General features: G+C 49.0%; 1 protein-coding gene across 29 annotated transcripts in view; it reads right to left on the bottom strand.

Annotated features, from left to right (window-relative positions):
• The window catches only part of LOC101100942 (protocadherin gamma-C4), a 175,264-nt gene that overhangs the window by 14,862 nt on the left and 144,906 nt on the right, over positions 1-15,496 (bottom strand). For 24 of the 29 annotated variants that reach the window (XM_045039899.1, XM_019833581.3, XM_045039900.1 and 21 more), the window contains one exon: positions 835-893. In XM_045039899.1, coding sequence (XP_044895834.1) covers positions 835-893 — 59 coding nt within the window. Of the gene's footprint in view, positions 1-834; positions 894-1,099; positions 1,174-3,886; positions 6,905-7,950; positions 10,681-15,496 lie in introns of those variants that run through there. The other 5 variants (XM_019833435.3, XM_019833434.3, XM_019833593.3 and 2 more) reach the window with 5 other exon arrangements.

The raw sequence follows: 15,496 nt of genomic DNA, 5'->3' as shown, positions 1-15,496 counted from the left end.
GAAAGAGACTGGGAGGCAGAAACAGACAGAAAAGAAACAGAGACTGAGACTAAGGAAGAGTCATATTTATTCATTAATTCCACATTTATTGAGCACCCAGCATGGCAGGTGCAGTGCAAGGCACAGATCAGGGCAAGTAGACACAAACGGCAGGGACCAAGATGCAGCAATAAAGACAGAAACTAAGAGACAGAAAGAGAGTGAGAGGCAAAGACCACAAACTGAGATAAGAGACTGAGGGAAGGCCAAAGCAGTAAGAAAGAGTGGCAGAGAAAAAGGCCTGCAGGTAGAGAGGGCAGGACCAGTTTCAGGACCTAGGCAGCCTGGAGTGGGGCGGGAGGAGACCTGTCCCAGGAGCTCCCTCCTCAGCCCAGCCTCCAGCAGTGCAGTTTCCACTTCCAACAGCTGACCCACCTCCCCCACCTCTCCTGGGCTCTTCCCCTTGGACTCTGGAGGAGGTTCTGACTGCCGACTGTGCCTCCCCCGTCTCCTGTCCCCTGGTTCTCTGCCTGAACCCCAGCCCAACCTGGAACAGGGGGACTTAGGAATTAGATGGGTTCCACCCAGAGACCACCTCAGGACCAGGAGATAGGAAAAGATTCACCTGGTGAGAAGGGAGGGGCTGAGGTGTGAAATGAGCTTTCAAAATAGAGTAGAAGCCTTTTCCTTCTGGGCTCTGTGTACCAGCCCCCAATACACCAAAGCCTCCCTGAAATCCGGAACTGAGGGAAGAAGCCATTTGTAGCAAATGCTGAGCCCTCCCCCACCTCCTCCCACGTCATCACTGAGAAAATGCCGCAGAGAAGAGGGTGGGCTGGAGAAGCAGTCACCTACCCGCTGGTGCCAGGTCTCTGGGCCTGAGAGAATCGCCAGTCCGTGTTGGGCGGGGCTTGCTGTGGAGAAAACAGAGGGAAAGGGGCTGAGTACTCACAAAAAGAATGTCACCACAGTCTGGGGATGGGCAAGGAAGGAAAGAGGGGAATGGACACAGAGAAAGAGGAGGGAGGGAAAGACTAATCTCCAAAGACAAACCGAACCCCAGGTCTCAGAGGTCTGAGGCAGAGAGAAAATAACACCTATCTGAACATAGTGAGCAAACCCAGATTCCTCTGCTGAAGAAATAGCCCATTCCTCCCTGCCCACAGACTCAGAAATTCGGAGCTGAGATTCAAGGGCTGAAAGTGTCTCCTGTGGAACCAGAGGGAGGGGTGCAGAAAAGGCCCTCAAAAGTGGCAGAGGAGATTTTAGATGAGAATTTCACCAGCCTCTAGAAAGAATTTATTTAGCTCCTCAGCTGGGAAACAAAAGCATCCTTGCAGCAAGATGGCTGCTGCTCCGGGTAACCCTTTTTGCGCCAGGTTGTGCTGTAATATATTCAGAGGGACGCCTCCTCCAGGCCTTTGGCTCTCAAGAGTACCTTCCCACAGCTAAACACATTATTAACTTAGGAGTCATGCCAGACTGATCCTTTGCAGGGCATCCAAGCCCCAAGACACCCCTCACCCCCAGAACTCTGCCAGACAATGGCTGTGACTAAGGAGGAGAGAACAAGGCTGCTCTGTCTGGGACAGAGAAAACTGCTGGGATGGAGCCCAGCAGAGACCTAGCTCCCACAGCCTCCAAAGCCTCTAAGGAGAGCCAGCTAAGTCTCCAGGGTTCCTAAGGGGCTGATCTGTAGCCATGTCCCACCTGGGTGAAGGTGTGGGACTTTGGCTGGCCACTTCACTCCTGAGTCCCTTCCACCCTTTCGAGAGGGTGTATTATCCCATCACACATGGAGCACTCCTAGAGCCATCTCCTTACCCCTTCTGGGCTGTACTGTTAAGAGACTCTCACTCTCACTCCCAGAAGCAGAGGAGAAGTGTGAGCATCTCTGATTACACGGGGGAGAAGACAGACCCAAGTCTGTCAAGTATCTCACTCTAAGGCCCACAGGTGTCAGTGATATGAGCAGAACTCAGAAAGTTAGCATCCCAGGTACAACACAAGTCACCAGCACCAGTCCAGATCACCAGCCTGGGGAAAGGCAATGGGATGCCTACTCATCAGCCACTGTATTCTTAGACACAGGACAATCTATGTATGATCCATGCAAGAACCATGAATCATGCAAGAACCATGACAGACTGGAGGAGAGTTGCTGGGCAAAACTCACAACTTACACAAAGATGGCAGGTCCAAAGTGTGTTCAGTGAGGGCTACTCAGGAACAAGGAGCCCCAGGAGACTTTTCTCTAACATATAAAGCCCTAAAAGGGAAAGAATCCCATCTATGCCCCATCCAAGCAGATGCAAACTGCCCTCCCATCTTCCAGCTTTGTGAAAGCACAAATTCTGGAATTAGACCCAAGTTAGATCTTTCTCTACCACTTACCCAGTGAACTTGCATGTCACTTGACCTCTGTGAAATTCAGTTACAAGGTGGGGAAGCTAGTATCTACCCAACAAAATTCTTGGGAAGAACAAGTGAAGAACATGGTACTTCAAGGAGGTAGTGCAGGAAGGCTCTTTCAATCAGCTATCACATGGGGGTATTGTTTCAAACTCTAATTCTGATTCATCAAGTGCAGAGTGGGGCATGAGTATATTTTGAATAAAAGCTCCTGAGTTTGTGGAAACTTGTGCCTTTTTACTATCATAGTTTCCCCACTGATGAGGGCACCCCAGCATCTGGCAGAGGCTGTGGCTTTCCCTCAGCTGAAGGAAGGATTGACAGAGTCTCATATACTTTGGTCACCCCCAAAGCCCTGACCCTAGATCACAGGAACCACATGAAGGTCACGACGGAGCCAAAAACCTATCTCTGAGTGTCCAGGGTCCAGGTGCTTCATGTCCCCACTTCCTGTGATAGGACAGGCAGTGACTGTCACTGAGGTCCCAGGCTGCCTATCCTACCCTTGGCCCACAGGGTAGCTCAGCCAGACCCAGAGGTTTCTGGGCTGGAGGCACACTGCTGCCCTCTGCTTGGAGCCCCAATACTATGGGGTGGCCCACGCCAGAGTTAAAAACTCTTGCCCAGAGGTGACCTGATCTAGTCCCAGGTAGAAGCAGGAAAAGGTTCCTGGGTCCTTGCAGGCCCTGGGAAACTGTGCCATGGGATCCTCACCAGGGTGTGATCAGTCAGCAGTGAGCACCACTGAGGCCAGCAGCCAGGTGGTTGGGAAGCTATGAGGGGCCCAGGAACAGCCAGTGCATGTGAACTTGGCAGGAAGCGCTGGCAGTAAAAGGTGGTGTGTGTGTGTAAGCCCAAGTGCAGGTGTGTGTGCGTGTGTGTGTCTGTGAGCATGCAGATGAGATGAGACAAGTCTGTTGCTGCGTGTGGCCAGTGGGTGTGTTCTGCAAGGAGGACATGCATGAAGCCTGGATGTACAATGATCCTGTCTACAGGTGCATTTGTTTGACGGAGGAATAAGGAAGGTTGAGATTAACAGCGAAGTCACAGATCAAGGGACTGGAAGAGGAAACTTAAAGACTGGCACAGCAAGCTGGCTGGCTTGGGAGTCAAGGAGGCTGGATGCAGGCATAGATCCATGACTGCCTCCACCAAGGACCACCCTCTGCTCCCCAACCCTAGCCATAAAGACTGCTGGGCCCCAGCCTTTTCTGAGTGAGGGCAGCAGGGACTGGTCTTACTTCCCCTCACCTATAATCACCACCACCTCCTGGTGCTCAGAGTCCTATCCCCACATTGGCATTCCACACAATCCGTCCAAATGGTCCCAACAATCAGGTGGAGTGCAGGCAACACTGAGCTCCATCCTCCTCCACTCCCACACCCCCACCCCCTCCCGAGAGGAATGGACATAAATTCAAAGTCCCTTTTGTTGATGGGCTGTTTCTCCATTGCAGGCCACAGGGGTTGTCCTGGGCAGTGTTGAGCCCCTCACCTGGCTCCGCTCCCGCAGCGTATTAGAGCGGGACCGGAAGGCATCAGGCTCCAGCACCAGCGCTGAGGGCTGCTGGACACTGAGGGGCCTTAGAAAAGTGAAGTCACTGCCATCCGAGGCTGGTGAAAAGCACGTCCTGTAGCAGTGGCTCTGTGAGTCTGTGGGCCGCAGTGTCACCTCCATGTACTTGAGTGTGCCGTCTGAGCTCACCTGCAGGTTGGGACTGGACTGCTTATAGAAGTCCCGAGAGGGCGAGTCCTGGTGCCTGCAGCACTGGCCCCCACCCCCATCCTCATCTGTGTGCCCCCGAAGGCATTTAGCTGACAGAAAGGTGAAGGTGACTAAGGATAAGAGACTGATGGCTGCAAGAGCCACAATGAGGTAAAGGGTAAGGTCTGAACGCTCAGGAGGGAGTGTGAGGAAATCGTTGGATTTGGGCATTTCCTCAGGGTCCTCATCCTCCAGAACCAGCAACACTGTGGCTGTAGAGGAGAGAGAAGGGTCACCATTGTCCCTCACCAGGACCACAACCTGCTGGGTGTTAGAGTCATCCTCCCGTAAGGCCCGGGCTGTGCGCACCTCCCCAGTATGTGCAGACACCAGGAACAGTCCTGGAGCTGTAGACTGTGGCAACAGTGAATAGGAGAGCCATGCATTGTGGCCAGCATCAGCATCCACAGCTGTCACTTTGGTGACCAAGGAGCCAGGAGGAGCAGAGCGAGGGAGACGTTGGGGGACTGAGAGTTCCCAGCCGGGTCTTGGGTGCAGCACCGCTGGTGCATTATCATTCTGATCCAGGACAAACACATGCAGAGATGTGTTCGAGTGCAATGGGGGAGAGCCAGAGTCTCGCACACCCACCATGATGTGCATCATTTGCAACAATTCGTAGTCAAAGGTGCGCTGGGCAAAGACCCGCCCATCCTCAGGGTTGACATATACAAAGGAGGAAGCTGGGGCTCCCTGAATCTGATTCCCTACAATGGAGTAGGTGAGATGGGCATTATCCCCAGTGTCTGGGTCTGAGGCAGCCACAGTGCAAAGAAGGGAACCTGGAGGCCGGTTTTCAGGGATGTAGGCAGTATAGAGCTGTTGAGAAAAGTAGGGTGCATTGTCATTAACATCTGAAATGTTGAGCCGGATGGTGAGATGTGCATGCAGGGGAGGTGAGCCTGCATCACTAGCAAGTAGCTCAATGACATAGTGGGATGTGGTCTCCCGGTCCAAAGGCTGGCTGGTTAGCAGTGAGTAGTGGTTCTCAGAAGGCTTAATCTGAAATGGCAGGTCCGGGGAGATATCAAGGCTCACTTCACCATTTCTCCCCGAGTCTCGGTCCCGCACATTAAACAAGCCCACTACTGTGCCCACTGGTGTGCTCTCCAGGATAGGGTTGACCAGAGAGGCTAGCAGTACCTCTGGGGCATTGTCATTGGCATCTTCCACATCCACCTGAATCATGCAGTGGCCTTCCATAGCTGGCTGTCCCTGGTCACGGGCTCTTGCGTGAATTTCATAGAAACTTGACTCCTCAAAGTCTATGGGACCCAACACATGGATTGCTCCACTGCTAGGGTCTAGGCCAAAGATGTTACGCACCACTTCTGATGTATGGTCTCCAAAAGAATAGTCTAGTTGGCCATTGGTGCCCTCGTCCGGATCAGTGGCATTGAGGCGGAGCAGCAGTGTACCCATGGGTGCATTTTCTGGGAGCCCCACACGTAGAACTGAGGACTGGAAAGTTGGAGCATTATCATTAATGTCCAGTACAATGACAGAGATAAGGGTCGTCCCTGAGCGGGCTGGGATACCCCCATCCACAGCAGTAAGCACCAGCTGATGTCTTGCCTGGGCTTCACGGTCCAGCTGCTGCTCCAGCACCAGCTCTGGGAATAGCTTCCCATCTTTTAGGGTCTTCACATTCAGAAAGAAATGGCTGCTGGGGCTTAGAGTGTAGAAGCTCACAGTATTGGTGCCCACGTCCGGATCCTGGGCACTATCCAGTGGGAATCGGGCCCCAAGCGCAGCTGATTCTGAGATGCGTATCTCTCGCTCAGAGGTGGCAAAGCCAGGAGAGTTGTCATTGAGATCCAGGATCTCTACCTCTACACGGATTAGTTCCAGGGGGTGTTCAGTCACCACCTGTATTGGCAGCAGGCAGCTTGTACTGGCTCCACATAGGCTCTCCCGGTCAATCTTTTGATTCACGGCCAGAGCACCACTCATCAAGCTCAGGGAAAAAAAGTGTCCATTCTCCTCAGACCCCAACCGCAGTCGGCGGCTCAACAGATCTGTCACCTTTAAGCCTAGATCCTGAGCAACATTCCCCACCAGCGTCCCCGGCTCAGACTCCTCCACCACTGAGTAACGAAGCTGCCCGGACACCCAGCCCCAGCAGCACAACGACAACATGCACAGCACTTGCCATTTCCCAGCGAGCTGTGGGGGTGTCTTGGGCCCCATGACCCAGAGGTCCCTTCCTGGACACTGACTCTGTGCTGTCCTGTCTCCAAGGCAGACCCAGGTCTTGGAATGTAGCAGCTGAAATCTCTTATGTCTCCTTCCAGCCTCTTAAAAACTGCTCCGAGGTATGTCTGCCTGCAGCAGTTCTTCTTAGTCACCAAATGGCGGGGGTGGGTGGGGGGGGGAGGGGAACTGAATCTGAGTGGAGCTGGGGAACAGGAGGAGGAGAGGTGGGCAGGAAGAGCAGATCCCCCACCTCTGCTCTGAGTCTGATTGGCCAAAAAGTCTGTCTGCTCTCAACCAATTATGAAGTCCCCTCAGTCCTGGAAACCTTAGGAACAGGCAAATCTGTGTCAATGAAGCCTCCTACCTCCCCACTCATTTCATGCTGCAGGTTGATTCAGCCCCCTTGGCAGCAAAGTTTGACAGCTCAGATGGTTCTCAACAGGGAAGACAAAGTGGTACAAAACTTCTCAGTGTTCTGTCCCGGCAACTTCCCTCAGGACTTTAGAAGTTTCCACTACTTTGTCAAACCAACAAAATTTTGTCCTTCCAGGGGAGGCAAAGCCATGTGAACCCCCCCCACCCACCCACGCCATTCTGCCAAACATGGCTGAGGTGAGAGAAGCCATGTGTTAGGATCCTGTAAAGCCTTGCTCTGACTCTCCATCAATGCTTTGAGGAATCTCAATGTCAGCTGATGGTTACAGGATTCAGCTTTTATGAGATCCCCGACTTGAGCTATGGAATGAGCATAACAGCTTTTAGTAGGGGGAACATTCCTGGAACTGATCCAGGTCACCCAGGAGAGTGAGTAGAAACCAGGCGTTGTCTCTAGAATTTATGGTTGCACCAATTCAAAAGTCTACTTAAAGACTTCCAGAGTGGCTGCCTCTGAGTTCCTCAGCTGTAAACCAGTTTTCTGACATGAAGTGATTTTACTCACATGTTGCTTCCCCCCCCCAAGAAGTTAATGCTCCCCTGCCCCCAATTCTTTTGCATCTAGCTCAAATCTCAGTGGGAACCTGAATGGGATTCCTGAAGACTTGGACTCAAAGATCTCTGCTTGCATCCTGATGCCTCCCTACTTCCCCTTCAGCTCTCCCCTCTTTGTGCTCTCTGCTGTTTCAAGCAGAGAGTTCTCTCTATAGTGGGTTAGGAGGTACTTAATATTGTGGGGCAAATACAGCAGTCACCCTAGATTCATTGGGAAATGGTAACCTAGAGTTAAGGTAGTCCAGAACCTGCCCCCCTCATTCAGGAAGAGAAAGCAACCTCTTGGGTTTAGGTGACTGCCTGATACACCCTACCTCTGTACAGGATAGCCTTCTATGCTCCCACATTCTGGCACCATGCTTCCACAATACCCTGGCTCTTGATCATTACCTTCATTTCTTACCTTCAGGTACATAATCCATCTCAAGTACTAATCTGTGACAACTTCCTGGTTATTCACAAAATACTTCGAAAGCACACCATCTACAACATTGTTACCACTCACTATGGGCTCTTGCAGAGAGACCAACAGTCCCAGGGACATGACCCAGCCATATGCTTGGATCAGAGTAACTCTCAAGCACTGGCTGAGCCTGCAAAGGTCTCACCTCTAGCCCATACAGAAGATCAGAGGGTGGGCAGCTTGGGCGAACAGGCTCCCCTGCCATAGGTGCACTGGGTGACTTCACCATCATGAAGCTATCGCTCCGAGTGGGTGCAGAAGCCAAGGGTGTACAGCCATGAGAGTGGCCGCCCACATCAACAAACTTGATAGGATCATCTGACCCTAGCTGGATTCGCAGGATCCCATTGGAAGGAGGAAGCCCCTCCCTCCTTCGAGATCGGGTGAGACAGGCACAGGTGCCAGCAGGAAAGCAGGTCACTCCACAGGCAGCCCCACGCAAACACTTAGACAGTAGTGCAACGAATGAGCCAAAGGAGACAAAGCAAATTGCCACTAGTGATACAGCCAAATAGAGGGTCAGGCGGGATTCTCCTTCCCTTGGAGCTGAAGATTCTCGAAGATCAGGGACAACTGGATGAGTATCTTCCTCCAAGGACACCAGTAGAGTAACAGAGGTAGAGAGTGGTGGACTACCACTATCCTTTACTACAATGACCAGCTTCTGTGGTGGGAGATCAGCTGGGATTGGAACTGCCGTCCGAACCTCCCCAGCATAGCGAGAGACAGCAAACAGGCTGGGGTCTGGGGCCTCCAGGAGCTGATAGGAAACCCAAGCATTGTAACCTGAATCCAAGTCCACAGCAGTCACCTTTGTGACTAGATGGCCAGCACCAACTGATGGAGGCAGAGCTTGCGGACATAAAGAACCAGGCCGGGCCCTAGGACGCAGCACAGCTGGGGCATTGTCATTGAGGTCCAGCACAAACAGACGAACTGTCACAGTGCTACTAAGAGGTGGGTTGCCCCGATCCCGGGCCTGCACCTCAAATTGCAATGTCTGTGTTTGTTCATAGTCAAAGGATCGAGTAGCATGAACAGCTCCTGTTTGGGGGTTCAGAGAGATGAAAGAAGAAGCTGACACATCTCGATTTCTGGGCTCCAGGAGAGAGTAGGAGATGAGTGCATTCAAGCCAGAGTCTGGATCAGAGGCTGCAAGGGAACAAAGCAGGTCCCCTGGGCGATTGTTCTCAGGAACAAACACCTCATGTGACCTCTGGAAGAAAGAGGGTGGGTTATCATTCACATCTGAAATATTGAGGAAAATACTCCTCTGGGTACTCAGGGGAGGATTCCCAGCATCGGAAGCAGTGACCATGATGTCATAGCTGGATTTAGCCTCTCGGTCCAAGGGCCCAGAAGTCACCAAGGAGAACTGGTTCCTGAAGGCAGACTTGAGGGCAAATGGCAAGTGGTCAGGAATACGGAGGCTCACGTCTCCATTTGACCCTGAGTCAGGGTCCTGCACACTGATGAGTGCCACTACAGTGCCAGGTTCTGCGCTCTCTGGAAGAGTCCCAAGCTCTGAGGTCACTGTGATGTGGGGGGCATTGTCATTTACATCTAGGAGATCCACCCGAAGGCTGCAATGTTGCTCCATGGCTGGAGAACCCCCATCGCGAGCCCGAATATCAAATTCATAGTAATTCTCACTCTCAAAGTCTAGGGGCCCCTGAAGGGTAAGCTTTCCAGTAGTAGGGTGAAGGCTAAAGAGGTTTCTCACACGATCAGGGGTGTGACCACTGAAAGAAAAGGTGACGTTACCACTGGGACCCAGGTCTGGGTCAGAGGCATTGAGCTGGATGAGCAGCATGCCGGCAGGAGCACTCTCCAACACACTAATCCTGTAGCTGGATTGCTGGAAGGCTGGGGCGTTGTCATTCACGTCCAGCACTGATACCCGGAGCTCTGCAGTGCCAGATCTCGGGGGGTTCCCTCCATCCACAGCAGTCAGCACCAGGCGGTAGTCTGATTGCTTCTCTCGATCCAAAGGCTTCTCCAGGAGCAGCTCTGGGACCAGGCTGCCGTCGCTGCGCTTCTTGACATCCAGTGCAAAGTGTTCATTGGAGCTTAGTCTATAGCTGCTGATAGAATTGCTCCCCACATCTGCATCCTGAGCCTTTTCCAAGGGGAAACGCTGTCCTGGAGGAGCTGCCTCCCCAATTTCCAAGTCTAGCTGCTGCCGAGGAAATCGGGGGGCGTGATCATTCACATCCACAATCTCTACCTCCGCTCGGTACATTTCCAAAGGCCCTTCAGTTACAAACTCCAGGGGCACGATGCAGCTGGCACTGAGTCCACACAGTGCCTCTCGATCAATTGGATTCTTGATGAGCAGGGCTCCACTGTCCAAATCCACACGGAAGTGTCTTTGGTTCACCTCTCCAGCAACCTGCAGCCTACGAGCTGACAGAGTCTCTGTATCCAGCAAGAAATCTTGGGCGACATTCCCTACAAAAGTCCCTTCTTGTGACTCCTCTGGGACCGGGTAGCGGATCTGCCCACAAACGTAACCCAGGTGGCAAATGAGGAACAAAAGGGTGGCCCCCCAGCAGATTTCTACCCAGCTTCCCACCTTGCGGAGCATTGCTGCTTCCCGTTAGTCCTCTACCTGGTCCTGGGAAGCAGAAGAAGCCGACCCGCCCCAAACGGCAACAGCAGCTGGAGACACCTATCTCTCTTCGTGGCGCCAGCTCTGGCGCGGCTGGGCCGGCACCGCAAGGGTTACAGGCCGTTTTTGCTGGTGGCGGGGTAGATTTGTCTGCCTTCCACCACCCGATTGGCAGACAGCAGCTCCTAGGTTCAGCCAATAGGCTGAGCAGAGAACATCCCAATAGCAGCAGGGTTAATGCGTCGCAGCATTGGAGGACAAAAAAAAAAAAAAAAAAAAAAACCAAAAAACCCCAAAAAACAAAACAAAACAAAAAACCTATCTTTTTGCCTTCCTCCCGCTCAACAGCATTTCCTTCTATAGGTTTATTACCTCTAATGAGAAGCAAACAACATGTAGGTATGTTCTTTTTTTCTCCCAAACACACCAACTTCCCCCGCCCCTTTTCGGCGGGGAAAACAGACAGCCAAAGCCCTAGCAACCTGCAGCCCATAGAGGAGTAGCCATTTGAGACTGGTCACTTTGTTCAAGCCAGTGTTGTCATCCACCAATATTTGAAATGGGTAGTTTATGCCTCAGTCTGATTGTATTGGAGCAACAGCGAATTAGAAGCAGTGCCATATATTCAAAACTCTGCCCCTCTGCAGATTATTCAGAAACATACCCATCTCTTTGCAGACAAGACTTACACATTAATGTAACCAATTAAATTTATGCAGTGCACGTTTCTTTTGGAACAGGAGGTGTAGCAGACACAAAATCTCTCTTATTCAGGCACTAGCTAGTGATACACTGAATTACCATTCATTGATTTCCAGGACAGTATAGAAGGAGATGAAGCAAGGTGGAGGGAGTAAGGAGAGGGAGATGTTCCAAATCAGTAAAGAATCGGTGTGTATGGGAGGCGCTAAGGACTAGATCTCATTGCTTGGCAGAATGCTAATGTTCACAGATTTAATAGCTTCCTTGAATGACTGAGATCAGCCACTAATAGCACTGTGCCCACAAATCCCCTTTATTTGACACCATGGTATGCTTGATTTGTTGTTAATTACCAACAGAGACAGTTTCAAAAGAGCAAGCTTTTTACTTGGCCCCTGGGGGCCTCTTGGAGCTGGAGACTTTATCTCACTCTTCTTCAACCCTGATCTAGACCCTCCCAGGAGCCTGGCTACCACCTTAAACATACACACACAAACACACAGTTGAGAAACACAGATCATCTCACACTGTAGTTACCTGCAAACTACAATCTGAGTGACAAACACACCAGAGCACAAAGAGAAAAAGTCCAGCCTGATGTCAACATAAGATTTCTTAACTCATCTGAAGCCTCACCTAGGTTACCACTGGGTGTGAAAACCGGGAGCAAAACCCAGGGTTCTAATCCCTCTCCAGATTTTTCCAAACTCTTAAGCCTCAAGAATATCCTTTTGACTATCCTCTTGAGGCCAACAACCTACATTCTGGTCTCAAAGAGAGGGATCTGAATTTGTGTGTGTGTGTGTGTGTGTGTGTGTGTGTGTGTGTGTGTGTGTGTGTTTTAACCAAAAAACAGCTAACTCTCCTCTCATAGGAATGGTGGAAGTATAAATCAGTCTGACCTACCAGGTATTTTGGGCAGGATTCACTATCACAGTGAATGATACCACCATCAACCCAGTACCTCCATCAGAACAGGGGAGGGACAGGCAGAGCCATCCTTGACTCCTTTCTCTCCCTGACTCCTTCAATCATGTCAATTAAAAAGTCCTGATGATTATACTATAGTCAACACCTTCCACCTATACTGCCACTGTGGTGGTTCAAGCATTTATCAATCTTCTCCTCAAATATTTTAACAGGCTTCTAACTGTTCTCTTTGTCTCCAGGAGCAATATCCCCAATCTATTTTACTTACGGGTGCCAGGATAATCTCTCTTGAGGACATCATACATAGGAGTTTAAAGTTCTGCAGTGACTATCATGAATACAGAACGAAGCCTAAAAGTAACTCAAGATCTAACTCCTGCCTACTTGCTTCACTTTATCTCTTGCCAAGACTGTTAAACAAACATACTTTAAGGTTCAGCAATAATTAAGTATCATTATCCATATGCATGAAATTTCCTGCAAAGGCCCTTCCTGCCTCCCTTTTCCCTTTACTATTTAATAAACTACTACTTACAGAGAAACTTAACAGAAGACCATGGGGGAGAGGAAGGGGGAAAAAAAAGAGGTTAGAGAGGGAGGGAGCCAAAATACAAGAGTCTCTTAAAAACTGAAAACAAGAGGCGCCTGGGTGGCGCAGTCGGTTGAGCGTCCGACTTCAGCCAGGTCACGATCTCGCGGTCCGTGAGTTCGAGCCCCGCGTCAGGCTCTGGGCTGATGGCTCAGAGCCTGGAGCCTGTTTACGATTCTGTGTGTCTCTCTCTCTCTGCCCCTCCCCCATTCATGCTCTGTCTCTCTCTGTCCCAAAAATAAATAAACGTTAAAAAAAAAAAAACCTGAAAACAAACTGAAGGTTGATGAGGGAGGGGAGGGAGGGGAGGGTGGGTGATGGACACTGAGGAGGGCACCTGTTGGGATGAGCACCGGGTGTTGTATGGAAACCAATTTGACAAATTTCGTATTTAAAAAAAAAAAAAGAGAGATTTACCTTTAAAAAAAATTAAAAAAATAAACTACTCCTTAACTTTTACTTCTCAGCTCAATAATCACCACCTCTATAAAATCTTCCCGATTTCCTCAGGCTGGCTTATGGGTTTCTTTACCTTTGCTCTGGTTGCTTCTTGTATTATGCAGATCTTCACCATCATTTTTTTTTTTTGCATGTGTTTCCCATGGTACTACTCTATATACCATAATGACAGGAAATGTGTCTTTTCGTCTTTTACAGTGTCTGCATATAGGGATACTCACTAAATGGTGAATTACTGATATTATCATTTATTAGTTCAACAAATACTTACTGAATACTTATACTTCACAAGAATATTTTATATTCAGCATGCTTTATATGCACTGCTTTTAACTTACACAACACTTTTGAAAGAAGTCATCTGTATTTTATAGATGAGGAAACTAGGGTTCAGAGAGGTTAAGAGATGTGTGTGAAGCTAAACAACTAATACATGCAGTACTAGAACTCTCCCCACTCCCATACCTGGTTTGTCTGAGAAAAAAGACTCTCTTTCTATAATATCTTTTTTTAAAAAGCCATTTGTTTTAAATTTATTTATTTATTTATTTATTTATTTATTTATTTATTTATTTATTTGAGAGAGAGAGAGAGAGAGAGAGAGAGTAGGGAGGAGGCAGAGAGAGAGGAAAAGAGAGTGTCCCAAGCAGGCTCAACACTGACAGTCCGGAGCCCAACTCAGGGCTCTGATCCCACAACCCTGGGATCATGACCTGACCCTAAACCAGGAGTCTGATACTTAACTGATTTTGCCACCCAGGCACCCCTCTATAACATCTTAAATGATTTTTCTACTAGTTTGTAATCTGTATGATCATAAACTAGCCCTTTCCTGATACCTTTCATATTTAAGAACTAGACCTCTTATAGGTCTCCATATTTGCAAGTTCACACCAAAAGAGGCACACAGTCAATTACTAGCACTGGAATATCATAAAGCCTTAATCCCATATCCCTGACTTGATCCTTTTATGCCAGGTTTGTGATTCTCCCATTCTACAGTTTAAAAACAGCTTTAATGAGATACAGTTCACATACTATACAATTCATCCATTTAAAATGCATAATTCAGGGTGCCTGGGTGGCTCAGTAGGTTAAGCATTGGACTTCGGCTCAGATCATGATCTCACGGTTCTGTGCTGACAGCTTGGAGCCTGGAGCCTGCCTTGGATTCTGTATCTCCCTCTCTTTCTGCCTGCCCCTCCCTCCCTCTCTCCCAAAAATAATAAACATTAAAAAAATAAAATGCACAATTTAATGCTTTTAGTATACGTGAATATACTAAAAGGATACAACCATCACCACAATCTAATTATAGAATCTTTTTGTCACTCCCCAGAGAGGTTCCATACCCACTGTCCAGCTTTTTTTTTTTTTTTTTTTTTAATGCTTCTTTTTGAGAGAGAGACACAGACCGTGGAGGGGCCGGGGAGGGGGATGGGTGGCGCAGAGAGAGAGGGAGACAGAGAATCCAAAGCAGGCTCCTGGCTCTGAACTGTCAGAACAGAGTCCAACACGAGGCTCAAACCCACGAACCGCAAGATCATGACCTGAGTGGAAGTCAGATGCTTAACTGAGTAAGCCACCCAGGTGCCCCGTGTGCTAGTGGTTTAGGAAGATTGTCTCTTTAGATGACTGAAGGATCCTCTTATGTCTTCCCTATGTTGCTCTTCTAGAGCTATTCTATATAATACATATGTATTTTATTTATTTATTTGAGTATACTTGACACACAATGTTAATTTCAGGTGTACAACAAAGTAATTCAATGAGTTTATAGAGCTATTTTATGTAATATCTTAAGGTTGAGAAATGACAGGATTTTCTAAGTTCAGCCTGGCCCAATAAGCTTGGTTCTTTGAATGCCAGAATAACACTTTGCTTCATAAATATGTTAATTGAAAGACTGGTACATTCTAGGGCAGAAGTTTTCAAACTTGTCTGCACATTAGAATCACTTGGGGACCTTCAAAAAACACTGAGCCCTGTGTCCCAAGAGATTGTGCTTTAATTGGTCTGGGATGTGGCCTGGGCTTCAGAATTTTTAAGGGGTCCCCAGGTAATTCTAGTGTGCAACCAAGTTTGAGAACATTGTTCTAGGGAAAATGCCAGTTGATTCCCAGTCTGACTTCCAGTCTGACAGCTGCTTCTCTCCGGCTTTCATCTTTTCTTAGCCTTTCCATTTATGCCTCTACTTTGTCATTTCTGGCCATCTCCAGATTTTCTTATTTCAAGGTGTGCTTAAGATTTTGGATGGGTAAAGAATAAAAATAATAATAGTAATAGACAAGATTTTTTTTTAACACTTATGATATACCAGGTTCTGAGATTACCTTAGCCAAGAACTCACAGCTGATAAGTGGTGAAGCCCTATTTGTCTAACTGCCAAATCCAAGGTTA

Source organism: Felis catus, chromosome A1 (genome assembly GCF_018350175.1).
Source record: "Felis catus isolate Fca126 chromosome A1, F.catus_Fca126_mat1.0, whole genome shotgun sequence".
Taxonomy (NCBI): domain Eukaryota; kingdom Metazoa; phylum Chordata; class Mammalia; order Carnivora; family Felidae; genus Felis; species Felis catus.
The sequence above is the reverse complement of the archived record's forward strand: the minus strand, read 5'-3'. Positions and strand labels throughout refer to the sequence as shown.